Source organism: Scardinius erythrophthalmus, assembly GCF_964197995.2.
Source record: "Scardinius erythrophthalmus genome assembly, chromosome: 5".
Classification (NCBI taxonomy): domain Eukaryota; kingdom Metazoa; phylum Chordata; class Actinopteri; order Cypriniformes; family Leuciscidae; genus Scardinius; species Scardinius erythrophthalmus.
Genome location: NC_138225.1, coordinates 21,975,365 through 21,996,259, shown reverse-complemented (window position 1 = coordinate 21,996,259; position 20,895 = coordinate 21,975,365). Strand labels below are relative to the sequence as shown.

At 37.9% G+C, this 20,895-nt stretch overlaps 1 protein-coding gene across 2 annotated transcripts in view; it reads right to left on the bottom strand.

Moving 5' to 3' along the window:
* The window catches only part of LOC308691346 (myosin heavy chain, fast skeletal muscle-like), a 74,404-nt gene extending 55,106 nt beyond the window's left edge, over nucleotides 1–19,298 (bottom strand). The window contains exons 1-34 of one of the 2 annotated variants that reach the window (XM_081366424.1): nucleotides 19,272–19,298; nucleotides 18,532–18,750; nucleotides 18,294–18,437; nucleotides 18,053–18,209; nucleotides 17,919–17,946; nucleotides 17,633–17,747; nucleotides 17,387–17,479; nucleotides 17,210–17,273; nucleotides 13,365–13,463; nucleotides 13,182–13,285; nucleotides 12,954–13,092; nucleotides 12,684–12,802; nucleotides 12,438–12,587; nucleotides 12,183–12,353; nucleotides 11,791–12,091; nucleotides 11,627–11,691; nucleotides 11,440–11,527; nucleotides 11,232–11,349; nucleotides 11,014–11,137; nucleotides 10,773–10,909; nucleotides 10,412–10,667; nucleotides 8,633–8,875; nucleotides 8,351–8,527; nucleotides 8,114–8,259; nucleotides 7,938–8,028; nucleotides 7,465–7,854; nucleotides 7,263–7,389; nucleotides 6,976–7,094; nucleotides 4,787–4,983; nucleotides 4,517–4,700; nucleotides 4,258–4,423; nucleotides 4,050–4,174; nucleotides 3,637–3,945; nucleotides 3,313–3,516 (exon numbers count right to left, since the gene is read on the bottom strand). In XM_081366424.1, coding sequence (XP_081222550.1) covers nucleotides 3,313–3,516; nucleotides 3,637–3,945; nucleotides 4,050–4,174; nucleotides 4,258–4,423; nucleotides 4,517–4,700; nucleotides 4,787–4,983; nucleotides 6,976–7,094; nucleotides 7,263–7,389; nucleotides 7,465–7,854; nucleotides 7,938–8,028; nucleotides 8,114–8,259; nucleotides 8,351–8,527; nucleotides 8,633–8,875; nucleotides 10,412–10,667; nucleotides 10,773–10,909; nucleotides 11,014–11,137; nucleotides 11,232–11,349; nucleotides 11,440–11,527; nucleotides 11,627–11,691; nucleotides 11,791–12,091; nucleotides 12,183–12,353; nucleotides 12,438–12,587; nucleotides 12,684–12,802; nucleotides 12,954–13,092; nucleotides 13,182–13,285; nucleotides 13,365–13,463; nucleotides 17,210–17,273; nucleotides 17,387–17,479; nucleotides 17,633–17,747; nucleotides 17,919–17,946; nucleotides 18,053–18,209; nucleotides 18,294–18,437; nucleotides 18,532–18,738 — 5,157 coding nt within the window. In that variant the 5' untranslated portion in view covers nucleotides 18,739–18,750; nucleotides 19,272–19,298. Of the gene's footprint in view, nucleotides 1–3,312; nucleotides 3,517–3,636; nucleotides 3,946–4,049; nucleotides 4,175–4,257; nucleotides 4,424–4,516; nucleotides 4,701–4,786; nucleotides 4,984–6,975; nucleotides 7,095–7,262; nucleotides 7,390–7,464; nucleotides 7,855–7,937; nucleotides 8,029–8,113; nucleotides 8,260–8,350; nucleotides 8,528–8,632; nucleotides 8,876–10,411; nucleotides 10,668–10,772; nucleotides 10,910–11,013; nucleotides 11,138–11,231; nucleotides 11,350–11,439; nucleotides 11,528–11,626; nucleotides 12,092–12,182; nucleotides 12,354–12,437; nucleotides 12,588–12,683; nucleotides 12,803–12,953; nucleotides 13,093–13,181; nucleotides 13,286–13,364; nucleotides 13,464–17,209; nucleotides 17,274–17,386; nucleotides 17,480–17,632; nucleotides 17,748–17,918; nucleotides 17,947–18,052; nucleotides 18,210–18,293; nucleotides 18,438–18,531; nucleotides 18,751–19,271 lie in introns of both variants that reach the window. The other variant, XM_081366423.1, reaches the window with a different exon arrangement.
* Nucleotides 19,299–20,895: the final 1,597 nt, after the last annotated feature.

The following is a 20,895-nucleotide window of genomic DNA, read 5'->3' as shown; positions in this document are numbered from 1 at the left end:
TCAAGCCAACTTAATAATAATAATAATAATAAGTTTAAATAGGATTTCAGTAAGTTGGCTTTCTCAAGCCAACTTAATAATAAGTTTAAGTACAATATCAGTAAGTTGGCTCTCTCAAGCCAACTTAATAATAATAATAAGTTTAAATAGGATTTCAGTAAGTTGGCTCTCTCAAGCCAACTTAATAATAAGTTTAAATAGGATTTCAGTAAGTTGGCTCTCTCAAGCCAACTTAATAATAAGTTTAAATAGGATTTCAGTAAGTTGGCTCTCTCAAGCCAACTTAATAAGTTTAAATAGGATTTCAGTAAGTTGGCTCTCTCAAGCCAACTTAATAATAATAATAAGTTTAAATAGGATTTCAATATGTTGGCTCTCTCAAGCCAACTTAATAATAATAAGTTTAAATAGGATTTCAGTAAGTTGGCTCTCTCAAACCAACTTAATGAGCATAACGGCAAACATAAAGAAACATACTGAGGTAAAAATGAGGATGGTTCTGTTTTATTTCATTTAATGTAAGTGGCGATTGATAGCCTATAGTTGATAATAATATAGGCCTACCTAATGTAGCCTATACGGTAACAATGTTGCGCTGTTGAGGCTCGCGCAGTTATTTATAACATAGTTAAGAAACAATAAATAGCTAGGCTACACACGACCAGAGAGCTGTTTTCCTGAATGCCATCAAGATTGAAACCGAGACTGATTTCATTACAGTTCAATAAACAAATAGTTAAAATTAAGTCACTTACATTTTAGACGCAATGACTGTTTTTGTTCTGATTCAGCAGCGAAAATAGTTCCAAACAAAGATTGCGCATCTCACAGCAACACTTGTTGCAGCAGCATTACTGAATGATTCAGCGTTTTGAACGAATCGGTTGAGTCAAAGAATCAATTACCCATTCATAAACTGCCTCATTCTGAATAAATCAGCCGTTTGAACGAATCGTTTGAATGAATGACTCAATGACTCGCTCATTAAGACGGTCGCCTGCCGCCTCCTACTGGCGGTTTAGTTTCATAAAGTATCATTCTTTTCAACATTCCTTATTTGTATATTCAAAAATATTTAAAATAATCCAATTTAATACAGTTATAATTTTTCAATGTAAATTGTTTAATTTGATTAACAGCCTAGTGTCTTATTATTTTAATTGAATATATTGATCAAATTTAAGAATTTGAAATGAAAGATGAAGCATACATTTAATAAAATTAGGGGAAAAATGCCTTTTTATAAAAGTTACAAAAAATAGTGCTTTCAAACAGTGATGTAATGAAATATTGACAATTTAAGTTTGAAGGGAGTAAAGCCTCTGTTTAGGCTATTAAGTAAATGTAATTTTGCCAAAAGAAGAACTTTTATTTTAAATAAATGTTCCTTTTAAATCAGGCTAATTCAGTGTGATATTTTACCATATTATCATGCCTAACACTGATCATTTAAATAATTGTAATGTGATGATCAGATGCAGATATCTAAATCAAAGAATTTGGGTGGTTTGCGGGTGGACTATCTATTTTTATTAGTGGATTTGGATGACTCAAAGTGCACCAGATTAATGAATTTATCTTTAAAAATGTACAAAATTTTCTTACGGGGGGCATGCCCCCGGACCCCCCTACAAGTACCAAGCACCACCCACAAAAATAATGTGGGAAACACATTAGGCCATATGATGATCTACAAAAAAATACACATTTAATTATCTTATTATTAAAATACATTATTAGGATTTTACCACCTACGCCTCATTTTGAGCCAGGAAAAACCCTGAGTAACATAACATGACAGGAGCTATTTTGCTGAATATTCTCACGATTGCAAATGTTACATTGATTTTAGTTCAATAAACAAGTAATGATTATTAAATTATTTCAATTACTTAGCTTAAATATTACATATACGCATGTAATATATTGTGTATTTCCATCACAGGTTTGGTCTTAAATTTTATTTAAAGTGGCATTAAAAAGGTCTTAAAAAGTCTTAAATTTAACTTGTTTATATCTGTAGACACCCTGTAAAAGCAATAGTTTAACCATTTTGAAAGATGCTCTCAATTTCCTTCATTGTAAGTAGGGATTCTCCAATCAGGATTTTTGCAGTCGATCCTGATCATTCAGGCTTTACATAAAATGTAAGCTCTCTGTTGACTCCTTACATCCTGAAAGGCATTTTCTAAGTCCCATACTTTTTCATGCTTGACATGATGATTATTAGAAAGTATACATGACATGTCATGAAATCAAGTTTGAGCTTATTCACAATCATGTCAACTGCATCTGATCCAAATTCTGTGTTGTAATCTCAAAGCAATAAAAAGTTATGGCATTTAGACCCATGGTAGCCTTTTATCAAAAGTCTAAAAACCTCTCCATACAACTGATCTGAGTGTTTTACTGAACATAAGAACTACTTACATGTGTAAATGCCACAAAGCATAAAAATATTTACAATAACATAGAAAAAGTAACAAGCAATAAGATCCCGAATGATGAGTGATGATCTTCCAGCGCTGTTTCTATGGCACACAGTAAATCTCCTGTCAATCTGAGCGATCAAAAAAATCAAAGTGCGCTCCACATCATCCCTACCCACCATACCCAAGATCCAGTTTCCATTTTTTTAACTTTCAAATGACATTGGAAAAACTGTGTCATTATCGCGACACGATCAGATCCTGGAAGTCCTATAGCTGTAGCCAAGCAGCATGTCATGTATCTCCATAAGAATTTTATTAAAGCTGCAGTCGGCAAGTCTGGCAGATTGAGGGGACTTAGGCAAAACTCTCATGCCCCTCCCCCACAACCACCGAGCATTTATTTTTATTTTTGTAAAACAAATAACAGGCTCTAGGTGGAGGTAGGATCGCAGGTTTTTTTCTAAAACCGACTGATTTATGTTGTTTTGTCGGAGCATAGTGTTGGTTTCAGTGAATATGATCAAAAAAATCTTGCCGAGTGCAGCGTTAAGAGCTACGCATCATGTTATGTTGTGTGGGCTCATTTGAATCGAGACAGCCTGTTCTCAATAAAGATGTGGGATTTACTATGTTTTACTGATGTTTTGCAAAGTTGCAAAACAAAACGTGGCACAAAAGCCTCATCTGTATACTGTTTACATGTTTACAACATTACTGTTTACCCTTTTTATGGCATCATGTCAATAAATTGCGATCGGTTAGTCAAATCGGCCAAATTTAGTGACTACCGATTGAGTCATAGAATGTGATTATCAGCCGATACCGATCTGCAGCTGATCGATCAATGCATCCCTAATTATAAGAAACAAAATGCCCTTACCTGAGAGTGCAGCAGCCCAACACGCTCACTGGTGTCCACCAGCTCTTGTTCAGCCACTTTGCGGCCTCTCTCTGTCTGCTCCAGAGCAGCTCTCAGCTCCTCAATCTCAGACTGCATCAGAGTGTTTCTGCGCTCCACCATGGCCACCTGCTCCTTCATGTCTTCCTGTCCTCTCTGGGCATCATCAAGGTGCAGTTGGGCATCCTGAACATAACAATAGCTTTAGAATAAGCTTTCAATGTGCTTTCTGGTGACCTTAACCTAACAAAAGTTAGATTATACAAACATATTACTACATCCCAAAGTCGAACAGAAGTCAAATACCTTGAGTTGTCCCTGAACGTTCCTGAGCTGTTTCTGGGCCTCAGCAGCCTGGCGATTGGCGTGACTCAGCTGAATCTCCATCTCATTAAGGTCTCCCTCCATCTTCTTCTTGATTCTCAGGGCATCATTCCTGCTCCTGACTTCAGAGTCCAGAGTGCCCTGCATGGATTCAATGACTCTCTGACTGTTCCTCTTGATCTGCTCCATCTCCTCATCCTTCTCTGCAAGCTTCCTGTCAATCTCACTTTTGACCTGATTTAGTTCAAGCTGGACTCGAAGAATCTTGGACTCCTCATGCTCCAGGGTGCCCTATGAAATATAAAAACAACATGTAATTTCAGAATTAAAATAATATTTAACACAACAGTAAAATGGTTTGAGCAAGAATGACATATTAATCTCCAGATACTCACTTCGGCCTCTTCCAGGGCGGTCTGAATCTCTGACTTCTCAGTCTCCACTGTCTTCTTGGCCTTTTCCAGTTCATGGATGCTCTTACCAGTCTCACCTAACTGCTCTGTCAGATCTGAAATCTCCTCTACAAGTTATAAAGAAAATATTATCAACAAAAATATATTGTGAATCACTACAGATTTAACACCGTAAGACATTGAATCTTACGCTGCAGATTCTTGTTCTCTCTCTTGAGGGTCTCCAGCTGATCCAGACTCTCCTCATAGGAGTTCTTCATCTTGAACAGTTCAGTGCTGAGTGAACGAGCCTCTTTCTGGGCACCTTCCAGCTCTGCCTGACCTTCCTCATATTTCTGCTTCCATTCTGCCAGGACCTTTGGTCCAGATATTTCAGGGTCAGGTTTCATATGTAACATGTTGAACAAAGCCCATTCTGGCCATGCTTTTCAAAGAGAAATTGATTGTACCTTGTCAAAGTTTCTCTGCTTCTTGTCAAGGTTAGCAGCCAAACCATTGGCTCTCTCCACATCAATCATGAGGTCCTCCACCTCACCCTGGAGTCTCTGTTTGGTCTTCTCCAGAGATGCACATTTAGAGTTTACTGCCTCAACTTGTTCCTCTGCCTCTTGTAGACGCTGAGCCAGCTTCTTTCTGTTATATTTTTTGTAACATTTAGTCAGAAGATGCATGCAATTGCACAAATTATTAACACATATCACTTCTTTTGATGTTCATACTTGGACTCTTCAAGCTCCTCAGTGCGCTGGATGGCATCAGTTTCATATTTGGTTCTCCACTGAGCAACCTCACTGTTGGCCTTAGACATTCCCCGCTGCAGCTCAGCCTTTGCCTCCTGCTCTTCCTCAAACTGCTCACGGAGCAGGTCGCAGTCATGGCGGGCTGATTGCACAGCATGAGCCAGTGCGTTCTTAGCCTAAAGGACAAAGTCACATAATATTTACATTCATTTAGCAGACACTTATATCCAAAGTGACTTACAAATGAGCAATACAAAATGTGATATTAGCTTTATTGTATTACATTAGCTCTGTTGTATAGTGTTGTATTAAGTTTTTTGCATTATTAAGTGTGCTTGCTGAAAGCAGCACACTTATTGTTCTTCTTAAGTTTTCTTATTAAGTGTGCTTGCCGAAAGCAGCACACTTATTGTTCTTAAGTTTTCTTCTTCTTCTTCTTCTTATTATTATTATTCCCGGGAGAAAAAATTTGGCCAGCTCCAGCGCCTACGCCCTTTGAGACAGAGACACCGTTCCAACTTTAAAACGTCCGGTCAGTACCGGTGTAAGTTGCTCGCGAAGATGACATCACGAGTCCATGTCGTTTGGCCGCAATATTGGATTGAACAGAAAGCGAAACTAAAGTTTCACAGGTCACAAATTTGGTCCGAACTTCACGAAACTGGACGTACATGATCCTTGGACCAAGCCTCACAAAAGTTACTAGAAGCGTTTTTGGAAGCGTTTGCCCGTCACAGCCAAACGAAATCAGCGGCGTAGTCGCCAAACAGGAAGTCGTCCATATCTCAGGAACTCTGAGTTCCTGAGATATGGTTGCACGATTTGCAACCGTGAACTGCGCTCTCCATGATGACAAGAGCTGTGTCTGAAATCGCTCCCTATCCACTATATAGTGCACTATTTAGGGTGTCGGCCATTTTATAGTGGTGTCCGAATTCTGAGTGAATGACATCATTCCCTACATTCTTCACTACTTTTACCCACAATCCTCTCTGAATTCGAGTGTACATAGGATGTAGTACACTTGCTGAGACACTATTTCCCACAATCCAACACAATAAGGCAAAAGAGCGCGAATGAAAAATAAACAAAAATGTCACCATGGCAACGGTGCACGCGAGTTAGAAAACAATCATTTATAAGACCAGACGCCTGGTTATTTATTTATATATACCGTTATATCTATATTTGAATAAACAAATGTGTTGTGTAGTGTTTTGTTCTCTTTTATTTTCACATATAAATGTAAAAAGTAAATAAATATGACAAGCAAGTGTTTTTATTATCTTTTTTTTTTAATCAAATAACGCAATAAACGTGAAAAATACATACATACAATTGTTACATACAATTCATACAGCCAAAAAAAGGAAATATTAAAGATGGGTAGGTAATGTTTATGACAAATTGTCTGAGCTCTCTGGCGCGTGATAATTATGTCAGCGTCCGAATTCTTTGCTGATGTAGTGCACTCAACTGCCATTCACTATACGGGATTAGCGAACGAGTGAGCGGTTTCAGACACAGCTAAGGAAGTATCAGCAAAAGATTAATAGATTTCTAGCCCTTGCATTAGCTTTACTACTAGATATATTTATGGACATGGAAAATAATAAGGCGCCCTGTACAGCTATGATCAGCTGTTGGGCCGAGCATTCAATGTTGTTATGCTGCAAGCTGATGGTTCGTTGCTGCCGCGCTCTATCACGCGCACACCATAAAGAGCAAATTGTTTTTTAATGTTTCAATTTCTTGATTAAAATGACATAATTTGGAAGCGGATAATATCTTCACAAACAGCTCATTATGACTCAATGTTAGAATGCTGCACCTACACTTGACAGTGTGAATAAGATCAGCGCAACGCAGACCACTGCATTGACAGGGTAAAACATATGATCTGTCTACGGCCAGGGCTCAGCGGAAGACAGAAAATGCCGGTCCAGCGCTGATTGAGGAATTAACAGTAACATTGACAGTTTTACATCTTTTTTCTCGCATTCTCGCATTTTTTCTCGCATTTCGCATCTATCCACTACCTGCTAACGTTAGTGCACTGCACCCGAGCAAGCACACTTTGCAGTTCCTCCGGAAATGCATTTTTCTAGTATTAGCTTTGTTGTGTAGTAAGTGGAAATTATGTATTTGTTTTCATTATGCTATATTACCTTAACCTCCTCTTCAATATGCCTCTTAAGCTCCTCGATTTGCTGAGTGAAAGCTTGTTTGCCTCTGGTGAGCTGAGAAACCAGAGCCTCCTTCTCCTCCAGCTGACGGCCAAACTCACCTGTATAGATTTAAATTCACTGTGTCAGATTGTGCTGTCTCTATCAGTTCAAAACAAACTCTGTGAAAGCAAAATGTAAATAAGTGTGTTTTCTTCTGATAATCTTTATACACCACACTCAGTTACTGTTGGAATACTATTAATTTATTCATGATTGTCATTACTTACCATTTTCAGTTTGAAGTCTTGCTCTTTGAGCACTGAGGTCATTTAACTGGCGAATGTTCTCATCATTCTTTGATTTTATTTCACTAAGTTGGTCCTCAAGTGTGCGGCACATCTTCTCAAGATTAGCCTGCAAATACAAAAGTCATTAGATAATTGAAAAACTTCAACATGTTATATATTCTTTAAACATAAAATTTCCTACTTTTCCTTTGGCAACAGCTTCCATGTTGCTGGAAAGATCGTCAATCTCCATTTTGAATTCGCTCTTCTCTTTCTCAAGCTTCTGCTTGACACGCTGCAGGTTGTCGATTTGCTCTCCCAGCTCGGCCACACTGTCTGCCTGCTTCTTGCGGAGGGCAGCAGCAGTAGCTTCATGCTGGAGGGTGGACTCTTCAAGATCACGACGCAGCTTCTGGAATTCAGCTTCACGCTTCTTATTCATCTCGATCTGAGCAGCAGTGGCTCCTCCAGCCTCCTCAAGCCTCTCACTGATCTCCTCAAGTTCCCTGGAGAGATCAGCTCTCTGCTTCTCAACCTTGGCACGAGCAGCGCGCTCAGCTTCGATCTCTTCCTCAAGTTCCTCAATGCGGGCCTATGGTGGAAAGTAGTTAATTTGATTTTTATTGTTCAGCATTTAATTATATTGATTGTAATGTTGAAAAAATCTCAAAATACCTGAAGCTCCTTGATCTTCTTTTGGAGTTGAGCACCCAGAGATTGTTCATCTTCTATCTTGCTAAGCAGCTGGCTTGTTTCAAAGTCTTTCCTGTGGGTGTTCAACAATAAGTGGTTTGCAAAAACAAAAACAAAACTTAACAATAATGTTTTCAAAGATTTTATGCTTTAATTACTTTTTTATTTTCTCCTCTGATTGCTGCTTGTCATTCTCCAGGTCCATGATGGACTCTTGGGCTAATTTCAGGTCTCCTTCAAGCTTTCTCTTGGCTCTCTCCAGGTCCATGCGGAGCTTCTTCTCTTGTTCAAGGGAACCCTCAAGCTACAGGACAATGATAAATAAAATATGTTCACAGCTAAAAAACCCAAAGCTAATTTGATGAATTAATAACATGTTTACATTATCAACTCACATCATCAACTTGCTGCTCAAGCTTTGTCTTGGATTTGGTCAGGGTGTTGACTTTGTCCTCCTCGGCCTGAAGACCATCCAGTGTCTGCTGATGTGACTCTTGGAGGGCTTTCTTCTCCTTCGTAAGCTTGGCAATGCTCTCATCCTGAGCTGCCATTTCCTCTGTCAAGTTCTTCACCTGTGTGATTTTTGTTCCAAATAAGCTTATATTTTACACTTCATTTTCTATATTAACACACAAAACAGAGATTAAATCTAATCTTAAACCAACTCAATCGCCAACCTTATTCTCAGTGGCATGTTTCTCCTTCTCCACTTTAGCCAAGGTGAGCTCCAGGTCATCAATGTCTTTCTTCAGCTCAGAGCACTCATCCTCCAGTTTCCTCTTCTTGGCTGTCAGTTCAGCATTGATTTCTTCCTCATCTTCCAGTCTCTCAGTTGTCTCTTTGAGTTTAGCTTCAAGCTGGATTTTACTTTTGATCAGACCCTCACACCTCTCCTCAGCATCTGAGAGATTCTCAGCTTCCTGTTAAGAAAATAGGTTGACATATCATTGGAAACCACATTGCTCATTTTAACCTGTCAGACTGCAACTCATACTGTGTGTGAAGAAAATTTAGTGTTAAATTTAGTGTTAAATTTAGGGCAAGTTAACGCGACAATAATGCTTTAACAGTTAACAAAACTGTAACAAAACAGTTAACGCCTTAACAAAAAAAAAAAAGTGACGTTAATGTAGGCTTCATTTGACGCTAATATCATAGTGTACCAAATGAGAAGGTTCCCTGTATTGTTTGCAGCATTATTTGGGAGAGATTTTTTTTCCTTAAAGGGGCATTCCACCCATTTGAACATTGTTTTTTATTTAAAGTGGGTCATATATGTAGTCGAAATGTAAAATAAATTTTGAATTTGGTGCCTTCGTGACCGAGGAAAGACAAAAAATAACTTGACGCATTTGTATGAAAGACAAAAACTCCCACAATGCACCACATTGCACAGCTCCGCAAGCCACTCCCACTTATCCAGAAAGCGCATATCTGCCTATAAGAGAAATCACTCTTCCATCTACAAAGCTAGCTACCACCAGAGCTTGAAATTCATTTCACATTCACACAAAATGTCTAGTTAATTAGCGAACTCATTAGTGCATTACTCCTCGTTTGTATTTCTTTCGAAAAGGTGAATTATTGCATGGTACCTGGATGTTCAGTCAGAACATATGCGGTGCGAAACTAGGATAGTTCACAACACAAACGCCCGTGTCCTTGTCTGATTCAGAGATTTTGTCCAGGAGAAATTGTCATCGTTGAAATTCTTTGCCGCAGACGGACTCTATCTCTGTGTTCGCAGTTGCATCCTACAGTCTATGAGTTGCATAGTGAGATCACCGGCGCCACCAGTCCGCCCTAACTCGAGCCAGTCCGGGCTCCTCGTCCGCGGCAGGCAGGTCTTCTGCCTCAGCTGCTCTTCGCTATAATGCGGCTTGTAAAGGTAGCCACAAACACCTGATTCAAGCATCAGACTTCCGAAATCATCTTCTTCTATATCATATTGGGTACTCTCCTCCGCTATTGTCATAACTTTACATCTGTCTCCACAGCGCCTGTTAGCTTAGCTTCAAACAAGATGGAGGATATTGCTTTCAGTTTCAGAGAGTAAAGTCCCACCCACTGATCTGTAATAGGTCTGTAGCGTGAGCGGTTCCCGCCCCCTGGGAAAGATGAGGAACTAGTGCTTGTAGTCTCAACAGAAATCCCCCCCTCTTACACTTCCTCCTACAATGACGCAAAATTAAGATTTTTGCGTCATTGTAGGAGGAAGTGTAAGAGGTAAATAACGGATTTCTCCCGTCTCAGGGGAAAATGAGAGAGTGTTGCACGACCATTCAATAGTATGACTGGGTTTCTAACAAAGCAAAGCTTAATGCAAATGGGTGGAGTGTCCCTTTAAGAAAAATCAAATTGGTATCAGTATTGGTATGGGCCGATATAATTCTGAATAATCAGCTATCGGTATCAGCAGAGAAATTTAGTATCGGTGCATCTCAAAAAATACTCACAGATGCTACTTGTAGCTGTAGATCATTTTTCTCTTGCAGCAGTGCTACCATCTTCTCTTCAAGTTCCTTCTTTTTGGCTTCAGCCTTGGCAAGATCTTCTTTGCATTTTACAAAGTCCTCTTTCATGGTTGCCAGCTCTTTCTCAGTTTCGGCACTCTTCAGCAGAGGCTTAATCTTGTAGTAAACCTTCATCCATGGCCAGTGTTTGACATTCATGAATGAACGAATGTTGTATTGGATGGTGTAAATGGACTCCCTGTGAAAAATTCAGCATTAAATGCCATAATCATTATAATTATTTAAATTATAATTTGTTTGCACAGTTATTATTGATGTCATCTTTACTAATGACAATACTCACCTCCTTTCCATCATCTTCACAAATTCCCTCCTCATCAGGTAACCACGGCAGAGAGCCTGAGTCATTGTGACCAGAGCAGCCAATTTCTCATCACGCATCTCCTCAAGAGTACCCAGAAGACCAGCTTTGAAGAACACCTGAATTTATGTAAAACAGTAAATCAAAAAATATTGATTTAACCTGTATAAGTTAAATGACCATTATCACCGAATGTTTGAAATTTGTAAAGCTAAATATGAACCTTTGTGGTTCCAAATCTGTACTCGTCATGATTAACGTCGATGGATCCCAGGAGTTTCTCACTGGCCTTCTTGTTATCCATAAACTGTCCCTCTGGGATAACACTGGCATTCAGCACCTTGTATCTATGGAAGATGGGAAGATTTATCAAAATGATTTATATCTTCTAATAAAGAGTCTCCAACAGGAAATTGTATTTTCATGTGGTGTCATTTATACCTCTGTTTGAAGTCACCATAGAGGATTCTGCTGGGAAAACCCTTTCTGCAGATTCTGATACCCTCCAGAACACCGTTACACCTCAGCTGGTGGATAACCAGGAAGTTCTCCATGAGACCTATAACGAAGTTTACACCATTAACTTGGTAAATTAACTTCATCATATAAATTGAATGCCAGAATATCTGTAAACTTTTTAATACTTTACCTGGAGTCTTGGACTCATTGGGAATCAGGCAACGCACAAAGTGAGGGTGAGTGCTCCTCAAGTTTGTCATGAGTTTGCCCAAGTTCTCCTGTGGAGAATAGAAAAAGTTTGGCATGCTTTGTATTTCTTTATTTTCTTTTTTTCTTCAAATACAGAAATATTGCTGTGATGTCATCTCTATACATACCCTGAACTGGGAGGAAACAGTCTGCATGGAGCCACCCTTCTTCTTGCCTCCTTTTTTACCAGTCTCTATTGAGATAAAGATACAAAAGAACATGTATAAATGCAAGAACAAGAAAGAAAGTGCAAAGCTAAATAAAAGTTTGGTTAAATAGATTTTTTCTTTACCCTCAACAACAGGTGGGTAGAGAGTAGCCAGCAGTTTGACAGAAGACTTCTGGTACAGCTGCACAGCAGACTCATTTAGTGGATCCTTGTTCTTGTCCAGCCAGCCAGTAATGTTGTAGTCCACAGTTCCAGCGTAGTGAACCAGGGAGAAGTGGGCTTCAGCCTTGCCTTTGGCAGGCTTTGGTTTCTGGAAAGCATTGTTCTTGCCAAGATGCTGATCATATAACTTGTTCTTGAAGGAAGTGTCTGAAGCCTTGGGGAACATGCACTCCTCTTCAAGAATGGAGAAGATACCCATGGGCTGTTTATTAAAGAATGTTGTTTAAGTATTACAATTTTAAGATTTCAAGCATAGAAATTGGAAATGAAAAGGTTCATAAACCAGTAAAAACCTTCTCAATGAGCTCAATGCAAGCAGCCAAGTCCATGCCGAAGTCAATAAACTCCCAAACAATGCCCTCCTTCTTGTACTCCTCTTGCTCCAGCACAAACATATGGTGGTTGAAGAACTGTTGCAGTTTCTCATTGGTGAAGTTGATACAAAGCTGCTCCATGCTGTTGTACTGGAGGAAGAAACAGAACCATTTACTGACTTCTGAATATCACTCAATGTGCCATTAAAAAATAGATAAAAGAATCATTCTTACATCAAAGATCTCAAAGCCAGCAATATCCAGCACACCAATGAAGAAGTTCCTTTGTTGTTTTGTGTCCAACATCTGGTTGATACGAATGACCATCCACAAGAACATCCTCTCATAGATAGATTTGGCCAAGGCGCTAACAGAGTTGTACACCTGTAAGTAGAATAGAGTGGATGTTTTATTCTGCTTCTGTAATAATTAGCCAGAATTTGAGGTTAAACACACGGCATGCTGGAAATGTTACTATACCTGTGGCACGGTCTGGCCTTTGGTCACAAACTCATTTCCGACCTTGACTCTGGGGTAGCACAAAGCCTTCAGCATATCAGCAGAGTTCAAACCCAGAAGATAGGCAACTTTGTCAGCCTCTGCAATTAAAAAAGTTGCACAAAAATCCATCCCTTTTCTTGCCTTGAAAACTAAATGAAAACCACCCTTTTCTTTGTGAAAATAGAAATAAGTATTTCTCCATTCAAAGCACTGCATGTTATGACACATATTAGTACAATGTAGTCTCACCCTCTGTGCCATCAGGCTCAGCCTGCTCCTCACGCTGCTTCTGCTTGAACTTCATGTTGCCATGATGCAGCACAGCTCCAGTGAACTTGTAGATCCCCATTTTCTCCTCATTACTAAAGCCCAGAATGTCAATAGCAGTCTGAAAATTACAGAGAAGAATGCGCTCTAGGATCTTTTCTGCCATATATAAACATACAGTATGTCAGTATTCAAATAGCAATGACTCACATCAGTAGCAACCAGCTCCTCTTTATCATCAATGCTGGCCACTGTGATCTGACCCTGACTGCACATAGGGTAGTCATAGGGGTTGGTGGTGATTAGCGTCATTTCTGTAAAATACACAGTTTTTTTTAAACAGTCTTACAATATTATCTGCCATTTAACACTGAATGAAATGTGTGCACCTACCAAGCAGCTCAGGCTTATGGTTGGTCATCATCTGGTAGAAGATGTGGTAGCCTCTCTCATCTGGAAGCTGGAATGTCACTCTAGACTTCTCCAGCAGATCTGTTGAGACAATGTACTTGAGTCACAATCATCTGAAGAGTGACAGATAAAGACAAATGTTCAGGATGGATCAATTTAATGGTAACACTTTACGGTAAGGGTACATGAATTATCATGAATTCATGTATAAATTCATGCATGAAATATGCATTCATTCATGCATTAATATCTCATGAATCATCAGGAACTAACACGAATCATCAGGAACTAACACGAGTTCAACGTTTTTCATTCATGACTTCATGGATGAACAACACCTTAATTAAAACATTAACTAAGATGAGTACATCATCATGAATTATGATTTATTACGCATGATCATGTTTTCTTTGTTCACACAAAAAATTGGTCTTTACCACCCATTGTGGATAAAGCTATGGTTATGGTACATGAATCATCATGAATTCATGCATAACAAAGTATTAATTCATGCATGCAAGACTACTCTTCGAATTATTAAAGGAATGTACAAAAATCCACATTATCTAATGCATGCATACAGGCTAGAACAGTATATCAATTAATGTGAGAACTTTTTTTCTGAATTATGATCCGAGTTATCCAGCATGTTCATGTCTTCTTCATAGCCAGCAGGTAAATGGACAGACCCCAAAATTGGCCAATCACAGCACATAACATACGAATTCTGTTGGCGTTCAAATACTAGTCATCATTAACTAAGCATTATTTATCAATGATTTCATCATGTGTGTGGCCCCTCAACTAAAGTGGTGACTTGGTGCTTTGAAACACTGATGAACAATGTGTTTTCATTATGATCTGAGTTATCCATCATGTTCATGTCTTCTTCATAGCCTGCAGGTAAATGGACAGACCACAAAATTGGCCAATCACAGCACATAACATACGAATTCTGTTGGCATTCAAATACAGTAGTCATCATTAACTAAGCATTATTTATCAATGATTTCATCATGTGTGTGGCCCCTCAACTAAAGTGGTGGCTTGGTGCTTTGAAACACTGATGAACAATGTGTTTTCATTATGATCTGAGTTATCCATCATGTTCATGTCTTCTTCATAGCCTGCAGGTAAATGGACAGACCACAAAATTGGCCAATCACAGCACATAACATACGAATTCCGTTGGCATTCAAATACAGTAGTCATCATTAACTAAGCATTATTTATCAATGACTTCATCATGTGTGTGGCCCCTCAACTAAAGTGGTGGCTTGGTGCTTTGAAACACTGATGAACAATGTGGCATAACTGTGAAATGACATGAATATGAGCATGAAAGTTCAAGCCTTTGCAAACAATGTACTGTGGACAAATGGACTTTGATCTTAACTTGCAACGTGATCTCATGAGAATACGTGTGTATTTTTACGTAAAGTGTAGTTCTACCATACATACATTTATTTATGTTTTATACACACAGAAACGTATAATACTGACAGTGGACAGCACAAAAACGTAATTTATTTACTTCTAAACAACTTATACAAACAACGACGTACAAATTTGGGCGTATTCCTATTTAACTTATGCATATTAAAATCGTGGCATTAATGTTTTGACACATAATACATCTACGTTTTAATACACTAAAACACAACATAAATTCACAAAAGAAATCAATTTTATTATCTTAATGTGATCCAAATCTTTAGAATCCATACGTTGTTTGCAAGAAACAGATCCAAATGCAGCCCTTTATCCAGTGATCTTCATCTCCATTTCTCGGCAGAGACCGTCAACGTCATATCCCGCGCATCCCGCGCTCGTGGTGAATTCAAATTCAAAAATTGCGCCCGAAGCGTTATGACATGTTTTACGGCAGTGACATCAAACGCTCATTGGCTCTCGCATGCTTCGTCACAGATTGCGACATGCCGTGTTTAAGTTTTGTACTACATTTGAAATGGAGAAGCGCGCGCGCCCTCACAGAGCGAACAGCGAACCGAAACCGAATCAACATTTTCATGGATTAATAACTTAAATTCTGCTCTGTAACGTTACCTCATACATAACTATTATATAACGTTACTACCAGAGAGGACTGCGACACATCGTCATCATGTGAACGACTTTTGGTACCGGTTTTGACATTTTCTCAATAAATAAATGATTGTGATTGTCTGTCTGTTGTTTTAATTTATAATTGTAGTTACGTAGTTTTAAGAAATGGTTAGGTTTAGGGGTAGGATTAGTTGCTCAAACTATCTTTTAATGCTACATTGTTAATAAAGCTGCCATTTCCCTACACATATCTGTCCATTACGTTTTATCCTTTTAATATTATCTATAAAATGGCTATGTTTAGGTGTGGAGTTAGGGTTAAGGGATCTTACATTTATAATCTATTAAATGGTAAAAGGGAAATTATATCTTTATAATATGAAATATTCGTAAATAGTTTAACGTACGTTTTTTAGCTGTAAAATCGTAATAGTGTTATAACTTTACTGCTTTATTCTGAAACCAAACTGTATAAACCAGTTAAATCAACAGCTGGAAAGAGCAGAGAAGGAATTCAGTACATACACCATGAACTTTATTTTAAGTGCCTGTATGCTGTATATCTGAAAACTCTTTACAAAACCATAAAGCTGTTTTACAATTTCATGATATGGAGGAGTCACATCAGCAGCTTTATACATTAAAAGGTGACTCTTTACCCCAAAAGAGATCAAGCTGTTTGTAAAACATTTTTTTTTAAACAGCTTTATGGTTTTTAACTGGTTTATACCGTTTAAGAATAAAGCAGTACAGTTAAGATCAAAGTCCATTTGTGTCCACAGTACATTGTTTGCAAAGACTTGAACTTTCATGCTCATATTCATGTCATTTCACAGTTATGCCACATTGTTCATCAGTGTTTCAAAGCACCAAGTCACCACTTTAGTTGAGGGGCCACACACATGATGAAGTCATAGATAAATAATGCTTAGTTAATGATGACTACTGTATTTGAATGCCAACAGAATTCGTATGTTATGTGCTGTGATTGGCCAATTTGGGGGTCTGTCCATTTACCTGCAGGCTATGAAGAAGACATGAACATGATGGATAACTCAGATCATAATGAAAACACATTGTTCATCAGTGTTTCAAAGCACCAAGTCACCACTTTAGTTGAGGGGCCACACACATGATGAAATCATTGATAAATAATGCTTAGTTAATGATGACTAGTATTTGAACGCCAACAGAATTCGTATGTTATGTGCTGTGATTGGCCAATTTTGGGGTCTGTCCATTTACCTGCTGGCTATGAAGAAGACATGAACATGCTGGATAACTCAGATCATAATTCAGAAAAAAAGTTCTCACATTAATTGATATACTGTTCTAGCCTGTATGCATGCATTAGATAATGTGGATTTTTGTACATTCCTTTAATAATTCGAAGAGTAGTCTTGCATGCATGAATTAATACTTTGTTATGCATGAATTCATGATGATTCATGTACCATAACCATAGCTTTATCCACAATGGGTGGTAAAGACCAATTTTTTGTGTGAACAAAGAAAACATGATCATGCGTAATAAATCATAATTCATGATGATGTACTCATCTTGGTTAATGTTTTAATTAAGGTGTTGTTCATCCATGAAGTCATGAATGAAAAACGTTGAACTCGTGTTAGTTCCTGATGATTCATGAGATATTAATGCATGAATGAATGCATATTTCATGCATGAATTTATACATGAATTCATGATAATTCATGTACCCTTACCGTAAAGTGTTACCAATTAAATCGTGTCCACCTACATGTCTCAATGTCAGCACTAGCCAGTTTTCCAGTGGTGCCGAAGTGAATTCTGATAAATTTACCCTGTTTGAAACAAAATAGCACAATAAATAAATAATCTCTTTATATAAAACTCTGTGTAGAAAAATCCAACACAATTGACTAACTATATTGTAAATAAAAAGTGGTTCACTTACAAAACGAGAGGAGTTGTCATTTCTCACAGTCTTGGCATTACCATAAGCCTCAAGCAGAGGGTTGGCAGCAATGATCTGGTCCTCAAGAGAGCCCTGTAATGTTTGAAGGGTTTTCAATTATTCATTTTTATAGTCATTTCATGACTAAACACTGTTTATAGGCATTTCACAAATTCACATTTCATGTGAGATGAGTGTAAATCACCATCATTCAAAATAATATGTATGTAGTTTTATATCTCATACCTGCATTTTGCCAGGAGTAGGTTCTTTCTTCTTTTCACTACCTGCCACTGCAACTGTGGCAAAGTACTGGATGACACGTTTGGTGTTCACAGTCTTTCCAGCACCAGATTCTCCACTAGTTTATGAGAGATTATAGAAAACAGAAGTTTAAAAGACATGTAGACTTTTCAAAGTATATTCAGAAGTTCATTCTTAAATTCTGTTTTGTAAATATCTCCATATAGATTTGCCATTTACATTATACTTTCATTTTTGTCATGGTCTGAGATTAAATGAAAATACTTACGTAATCAGGACAGACTGGTTTTCTCTATCTGTTGATTGTAATGTGTAAAATATCCGATAAATATTTATTATATTAACAGCATCATCTAATTCACCTAAATTAATTCTATAGAATTCAATTCCATAATGTCTTACCAGTCAGCATGAACTGATATGCGTTGTCAGAGACAGAGAAGATGTGGGGTGGGGCCTCCATACGCTTTTTGCCTCTGTAGGCAGACACCACTTCTGCATCATACACTGGGAGCCACTTGTAAGGGTTCACAGTTGCGCAGAAGAGTCCAGAGTAGGTCTGAAATGAGCAGAGACGTGGTCAGATTGCAACAACACAGACAAAAATAACTTAAATGCTTTTTTATGTTGTTTCAGAATTTACGTAGATCATCCATGCAGCATAACGCTCTTTGAGGTTATACAGCACAGAGGCTTCATTGAGATGGGTCATCATGGCCATGTCCTCAATCTTGTCATACTTGGGAGGATTCATTGGGTAGACGTCATCCTCCTTTACTGTTCTCTCCTTTAAATTTGATAAATTAGAAATTAGATATAAAAGAAAACAATGTAGTAAATAATTTAATGAGCATCTACATTAAGTGGAAATTAAAACTCACCTCCTTAGTGTCAAGCAAAATAACTGTGGCTTTGCCGCCGTCTTTGCTCTTGATTGTTCCCTTGAGGTACAATTCTTTGTCATCAGCCACATAGCAGGCAGTCTTGGCATCAAATGGTTTGTTCTGAGCCTCAATTCTCTCCTTCTCAGGTTTACGAAGGTAAATGGCAGCCTTGCCATAAACGGCCATCTCCGCGTCTGTACTCATGGTGGCGACTTACTAAAATTTGGATAAGAAACATTGATATGCTTTTTGAATCAACAAAATCAAACATTCTGTCCACAAACAGTATTCATAGAGGGTCTCATGTAGTTAAGGTCTTTATAGAATATTAAAGTGAAAAAGGCCTATTCAAATGTAAAAAGTGTGAATACAATAGTCCTTAATTTATGGTGTCTCTAATTTAATCTTCTGTCACAATATGCATTTTGTTGATATGTTCTAATACATAAAAAAACTGCATTAACAAATGAAACTAAACTTTTTCAGCACTTGTTTTTTGTTTCAGTTATGTACCACATGTTATATCAGTTATATACCACAGTGTCCATATTTATAAGAAGTGTCAAGAGTCCCACTTAAAATCTGCCAATAGACAAGTATAAAATTCTTAAGTAATTTATCACAAAAAAAAAAAACAGCACATCTACAATAAACTAGAGTCTATATGCATCTGAAAACATGCTAATATTCAACCACGTCTTTTTAATGCAGTAATGCAGTGTGTTGCTACCACCTACCTTCCTCCTTTTGAAGACCAGATGAAATTTTAACACTCTGTAAAGGAATTCAGTTTAAAAAAAACTACATTTAGGCATATATGGTAATAATATCTTTTTAAAGACTTCTTCTGTCTTAGCAATTCACTTAGTATAATCTCATACTAATAACAACATCAAATGCAAAGTATTTCAGCTTCTTACCACAAGCAGGAACTCCTCTAGGCTCCTATGAGACTGGCTGTGCTCTCCTCAAAACTTATATTGAGGTCAATTTGCACACTAAGCAGAGGCTATAAATGGATAAGCTTTAGAGTCCTAATTTATGGTAAGAAGCTACACATATTCTCAGTCATCAACAGATATAACATCATTTTACACATCAGTTATAGGTATCACATACATTTGACAATGCAATAGTTTGAAAATGTGTCCATATTTTGAATAAATTACATGATGTTTATGGTCATAATCATACATCATATATATATGTTTTTAATTTACATATTTTTAAATATCTTTTTACATTTATACTTCATAAATATTTCATTTTTAATTGACTGACAAGAAAAAAAAATCCTTTTACAAAATCTGCATCTAATGATTTTAATTTGTGTGGAATTATTTTCAGTTGCAGATTAAATTGAAATAATAATAAGGCAAACATATAAAAGACATTTGATATCTAATATCTTTCACAAAGACAAGCACGTATAACAGAAATGGCTATATAAGTGATTGACTGCATGGAAGACTGCCATCCAAGCTGTCCAATAAAAAAATACCATGATAGTTCACTCCCAGTGTATGAGTACGAGTGTCTATTTATACCTAATGCTTTTTATGATTGAGATGGGTAGACTGTATTACTCGATGAGGGGAAAGATTCAGTGATTTTTCTAATTGCTTTGTCGTGAACACTGCTAAGTTTCCATTTTTATTTCTGTTTATTGCAGTGTTTCCATATTTTAATGTTAGACATCTTTAAACTTAATTAGAAGTGGTACAACAATTTGGACTTATTCAAAGTTTATACTTTAACATGAATTTTAAGTTAACATGGAACAAATGACAAAGTATTGTTGCAATTAGTCATCACAACAGTAAAGAACATCTAACCTCAAATGCCAAAGATATTGTCATGAATGAATAAAAGGAACGTCTCGGTTACGTATGTAATCCTCGTTCCCTGAGTAGGGAACGGAGACGTTACGTCGTGACGACGAATGGGGTTTCGCTTAGAAAGCCTCTCTTCTTCGAGAAATAAAACAAGCCAATGGCAAAGAAATGCCATGGTTCTGCGGAATTTGCATTGCGTAACTCTGCCTTACCTCGTAGGTATATAAGGAAGTACGCTGGCAACATGCAGATATGTACCAGCGGTACAGCGGAAGTGGCAGGGAGACGTAAACCTTTCGTGGTCACTAAGAGTTACGGCTCGGCTCGGCTCGGCTGTCTTCCAGTGCCCTCCGCAAGTCTGAGATTCCTGTCGAGAGACTAGCACGGATGAAGGACTCCTACTTAACACAGGAATACCAAGGTACACTGGGAAGCATATCTCAGTGGAAATATGCAATCAGTGCCAGCCCGAAAGGGGGGGGGGGGCATCCACAGAATACACATATGACCCGGGAGGGGGCTGCAT